General features: G+C 41.2%; 1 protein-coding gene across 1 annotated transcript in view; it reads left to right on the top strand.

Annotated features, from left to right (window-relative positions):
* Pam (peptidylglycine alpha-amidating monooxygenase) overlaps window positions 1-6000 on the top strand; it is a 188553-nt gene that overhangs the window by 71038 nt on the left and 111515 nt on the right. Inside the window, exons 5-6 of the mRNA XM_004625468.2 lie at window positions 1238-1323; window positions 2635-2718. Of these exons, the coding sequence (XP_004625525.1) occupies window positions 1238-1323; window positions 2635-2718 (170 nt within the window). The remainder of the gene's footprint in view (window positions 1-1237; window positions 1324-2634; window positions 2719-6000) is intronic.

Genomic DNA, 6000 nt, shown 5'->3' with positions numbered 1-6000 from the left:
TATTCAGGGGTTCCATCATTTTTATATTCTCCTCTATTTTTTTTATCAGTGTATTCTTTAGAAGCACTTAGTACTTCTTTGATTATAGTTACCAGTACATTTTTAGTTCCGAAATTATTTCTTGTATACCTTTCTGCAGTTGATTCTTTACTGTCAGTGCTATTATTTCAGAGATATCTGGTGTGTGATTTCCAGTTTCCTCAGTCCTAGTGTCTTCTGCATTTGCACTAGGTGGACTCGGGGCCTGAGACTGCATTTTATTCCTTCTCTTTGTCATTTTGTATATCACTGTCTTCTGACCTTTAGTATAGAGCTTAGAGTTATTACCTTAGCACCAGGTCCGGATCTACGAAGTTCAGATTCCTCCAGGTGGGTGTTGCTTGGATCTGGCTGCTGTGCTCTACTTCTTTCTGCTGCAGACGTTAGAGTTGAACCCTTTGTGCCTCTCTGGGAAGATGCTCTGCTTCTGAATCAGCTGGGTGGGTCTTGCCTCTAGCCTCTTTGCAGGGAGTTCTGCTGAAGGGTTTCCTGCTGGGCCTGCAGCCTGGGTCGAATGAGGATCCACAGACCCTGGGTCATCTCACTCACTGGCCGGGCCTGTGCTCTGGGTCTATTCAGGGTCCCGCTGGGCCCCAGGTCTTCTCACTCACTCTCGGGGCCTGCGCTCTGGGTCTATTCAGGATCCCGCGGCCCTCGGTCATCTCACTCACTCGCCAGCCTGCGCTCTGGTTCTGTTAGCCACAGATTTTTTGATGACAATCCTGATGCCAGGAGGGGAATTATGTATGAAATTTCTTTTAGTGTTTCTGGGTTTCCAGTGCATTGGTTTCTACTCTTCCCAACTACCTGGTCTGTACTCCATACCTGAACATATCAAAGTATAAATTATACACCTCATGCACAGGAATGTTTTATGCAAGGCAATGGTCAAATAAAGTAGAAATAACTCCTCTCCTTTTATTTTTATTCTATTTATTTTTTGGGGCACTGGGGATTGAACACAGGAACCCTGTGCTTGCCAGGCAAGCACATATTCTACTGAGCTATCTCCTCAGCTCAACTCCTGTCCTTTCAGTGCTGCTTTTTTCATATAGAAAATGTTTGTTCCATGGATATCTTAAGCTTCTCTTCGTATATCATGATGTATGGTTGTGCTATGCTTTTAAATGCCTCCCCAGTGGAGAATGATTTATGCATTCCACTAATTGAATATTCACTGTAACTACTTTTCCTCCAGGTTTTGTGATGAAGGAACCTGTACAGATAAAGCCAACATTCTGTATGCCTGGGCCAGAAATGCTCCCCCTACCAGGCTTCCCAAAGGTACAGTAGAGTCCTCTTGGTAGTCTTGCATTAATGAGGTTTACTTCTCTCCAGAATGCTTTTTTCCCCTCCAGAATGCTTTTTAAAATGTACTTTCTAGTGATTGTTGAGAATTAGTTCAGCTGCCCAGTACAGCACTTGCACAGCCGGCTTGTGGTGAAAGGCTTCACTGAGGTACGTTTTCTCCGCCTCTCTTTGGGAAGCAGTTTGCCCTCATCACAGTTTATAGATTGAATTACAAAATAACTGAGTGTACCTCAAGCCACCTTTGGCCTGAGGCACACTGGCTCTTGACAGCAGCAGCAGCAGTTCATGAGCCAAGAGAGTCAGGAATTAAATAAATTGCTGTTTCAGCAAACAGATTTTTTTTTTTTTTAATAGTCCTGGAACCTAAGTATTTAATGTGATGTGAGGGCTCCGCTGGCTTCCTGACTTCACTTCTACACCACTGCTAGGTGCCAGTGTGAGAGGTGCTACTTGCTTAGCTACGCATCTCCCAGTATCAGGGGCAGCCTGTGGTTCTGTGCTTCGGGCTCCTGATCCGGGTGCCCGTCGCTCGCCTTTTGCTTCGAGCTGAACCACCAGCTGCTAATTTTTCTGTTGCTTCAAGTTCTCCTTAGTGTGCTCTGCAGCCACACCCCAGCAAGTTGAAACACTAGTCAGGAGGTCTGTCAGGGATTAGTGGACATTTTTAGAGCAGATAGAATAAAACTTTTCTCTGCCTGTTGTTTCAGTAGACTGTTGAAAAGCTCATTAGCAAACTCACTATATTGTAAACCTTTTGGATTCCAAATATTCACTGGCATGCTGGACTTAGGAATTTAGTTGGTAACTGGGTTTCTTTGGTGACAATTTTGTGGACACTTGTTTGTATATAAACAGAAATATAATTCCCCTGAGATGTTCTTATGAAGTCTATTTCCTGTATGCAGTCTGAAAATAAAAATGAATGAGTATTATAAAACTAGATTAAAAAATGGCTTAGGTAATCTGTTAAATGATCAACGAAGACAGAATTCCATTCCATTTTATTCCACTTTTTTCATGATGAATGAATTGTCCTGTTAAAGTATAAGGAAGTGATTGCTCTGGTTCCAAAAGGGGAACTATGAATAGAATCCCATAGAGCTTTGAGAAGGAATAACATGTGATGGGAATTTTGCTCCATGTCTACTGTATTTGTTTTTATATAACATCATTTGGTTATGTTCTGTTTTACTTCAGTTTGGATTTTATAGATTAGTCATGTAAGCTCCACTTTATTTCTTCCATTTCTAAAATACTAATTTGTCTTTCTTGGTAAATTTTTAGGTGTTGGATTCAGAGTTGGCGGAGAGAGTGGCAGTAAATATTTTGTCTTGCAGGTACATTATGGCGATATTAGTGCTTTCAGAGGTAAGTTCTGAAAATGTTAACACTGGGCATAACTTTCACTTCTGTATTGCTTAAAAATGGATGCATCTAGAGACCATAATGATAGATGAAATAAATCAAACACCCAAGTTTAAATAACGCATGATTTCTGTTATATGAGAAACCCAATGTATAAATAACTTAAGAGCTAAATAAAAGATAACAGCAGGCAGGGAGATAAATGGTTCTCAAAGGGAAAGTGGATCAGGAGATGAGGGTGGGAGAAGTAGAGGAGGGTGAAGCGATGAGAAAAGAATTTAAGACGTGCTCTGCATGTGGACCAACTCCACAGAAGGAAGGGAGACACTATGCACTATAAACATTTGTTAATAAAAGAATGACCTGAAACACTTTCTTCTCATGAAAGCTCCCCGGATAACCTACGTGTGCTCCTATCCACATCATGAACTGAGGAATTCCCCATGTCCTCTGCTCGTGCAGGTGTTTCCTTTAATTCAAAGCCATTGAAAGAATGGCTTTTATTTCAGAAGTTTCTTTGTGCGCACAGCCAGGCCTGTGTCCTGTGCTCGATCTCTCTGCTTTCCCGTGTGTTGTCTCGTCTGCCTGTACGTTTGCTCCCTTCAGAAGTGCGGCTCATTCCAAGCCCCTGTGCTGGCAAGCATAGAAGGGGGTGGCGGCTTACCTGCATGACTAAGAGCAGGTCATGGGGGTCTGCAGGTGCCACGCTAGGGAGATTCTCAGACACTTGGGTGTGCTCTCAGCCTAATCTACTGCTACTGTGTCAGGAACTCACCCATAGTGCCCTGCGCTGCTGCTGCCGCCAGACCCCACTCACCAGCAGAAGCTAAATCCTCCTGGGTGCTGGTTGCTCCTCCTGTGGTTATCACTTCATTTAAATGCCCCTTTTTATTATTAACATGAAAAACAGGCATTATACCAGAGGCAGCTGAGAGTGGGGCTTGCTGCTTCTTCACTGCATTAGCCAAATTTTAACCACATTTGGGATCCACATTCTTTTGTTCATGAATAAATATGAGACAGACTTCTTCCTGGCTTGTTGGCTTTTTACTGCATCTTGCTGACTTACATAATCTCTCCCAAATTCTCTAACTGAACACACTTCTGCTGGCAATCCTTTTACCTTTCTTTCTCCAAATATATCGCATTTCCATCTGTCAAGGAAATTGAGAAGTAGATGTCTGTGTGCCAGTGAAAATCCCACCTTCCTGCCTGAGATGGTCCATGTCCCAGGAGGGTCCAGGGAATTGGGGACAGTGCATGTAGTCTGCTTGTGAACAACTGTTGACTAAAGCTGTGTAATTAAAAAATTGTAATCAGTGCTGTAGTCAGATAGCTCAGCAGTTAACCATGTTCTGTAGACCAGCCTAAGAACCTAACTTCTAAATAAGTTTGCTTTCATATTAAAAGTATATTTTGACTTATACCCAAATAAGTTTCCATTTTTGGAATGAAACCTTTCTTAACTCTCTGTAGTACCAAGACATGATTTTGTTGGAACAGAAAAATAAAGTTCACACTTGAGGAGCAAAACAGAAATTATCTGTTCTGAAGATTCTGCATGTTAGTATCAGTGGAAGAGTCAGATTTTAGAACTACTGAGGCACTGACCAAGCTGTAGCACATCAGCTCTTTATATATGCATACACACTTTCCTAAAACCCTGAGCTTCACTTTTGAACCTGAATTTTAGAGTTTTGTAGAATTCTTAATAAATGTTGTGTTGGTACCTTGGAGAAAACGGATGCCATGTGCTAGTATTTTAGAAGACATGTTGCGGTGGCAGTTTGATTTCTTACTGATGAGCTAATTTTGTTTTATAGTTTGTGTTTCAGAGCAATAAAGTACAGATATTTTAATATATCAACATAGTTATTTTTATTATAAGATGCAAAATTTTATGTGCCAGCTTTCCACTGTCTCTTTTTTGAGAACATTTTTCCTAAAGGAAGTAATATGCAATGGAGAAAGTGTACTAGTATTCAAATCCATAGACCTTAGCATATATAATATGATAAAATGCAAAGAAGAAATTGATCCATGTAATTCATGTTGTATTATTAAGTGTTATCTTTGCTCGCGAGCTATACATGACTTGGAATAGTAAATAAACACATTTTAAAAGTCACATCTCATTAAAACAATGAATTGGGGGCCAAGGAGATGGCTCAGTAGAATAAGCACTTCCCTGGCAAGTGCAAGGGCTTGAGTTTAATCCCTGGTTCTGCCAAAAAAAAGAAATAGAATTTTTCATTTATTAAATTGCAGGTGGGTGGATAGTGCATAAGACCCAGGATTATAAGAATTTGAGTGAATCTGGTATCTTGGAGGATTATAAATTGGTATGATGTTTTGGACTGCAATGTGACCATTTCTTATTCTTTTAATATGTTAATATCTGGCTTGGAGCTGAAAAGGGTTTTGTTGTTTTTTTTCCCAAAATGAGCTACTTACTCATAGTTGTTTATGTGCCACTAACTATTACAATGAAAAACAAAAGAGGTAACAACTGTCCTTTAAAAGAAGACAGGGCCTGTAAGATAGTTCAGTGAACTAAGCACCTGATTAGGCAAGCACAAGGACCAGGGTTTGATCCCGGACACCACATGCTGTGCTGGCCTCCTCACCCCCAGGCACACTGAACTGGTGACCAAGTCCTGGCATGGTGACACACGCCTGTAATCCCAGTGCTAGGGAGGGAGGCTGAAAACAGGAGGATCACTAAAAGTATGAGCTGTGTAGTGAAACCCTGTACCAAATACATACATTTTAAAAAAAGACAGGTTAACTCTGTGGCATACTAACAAAAATAATAAAAAATAAAGCCATATTGTTGTATGCTACAGGTCGGTTCTGAAAGAAACGATGAGAAGACCTGATGAATGTAGCATCAGAGGTCTCACTGAGCTTAGTCTCTTTCCAAGTGAGACCAGAGCCTCAGAAGCATCTCACATTTATTGAGGGGTAAAGGCAGACTAAGGAATGTGCATAATTACCTAAGTGAATACAAACTACTGTCTCTATTAACTTCCACCATTTGGCTAGCACTAGGTCCACACAAGTGCTAGCCCATAACATCCCAAGCAGGGGATCAAAGGACAAGGCGCCTGCAGGAGAAGCTGTTATCTGCTGCCTTGAATCCCAGCTTGCCGGGAATTTGCAGACAGCAACTCTCCTGGGCTCTGTCTGTTGTTCCCTGCTCTCTTGGGACATCAGGCTTTTGTCTCAAATCTATATCTCTGCACCATATATATGCTTGTATATATGCTATCTCTCTATATAAAT

This window comes from Octodon degus, unplaced genomic scaffold, assembly GCF_000260255.1.
Source record: "Octodon degus isolate 3935 unplaced genomic scaffold, OctDeg1.0 scaffold00009, whole genome shotgun sequence".
Classification (NCBI taxonomy): Eukaryota; Metazoa; Chordata; class Mammalia; order Rodentia; family Octodontidae; genus Octodon; species Octodon degus.
The sequence above is the reverse complement of the archived record's forward strand: the minus strand, read 5'-3'. Positions and strand labels throughout refer to the sequence as shown.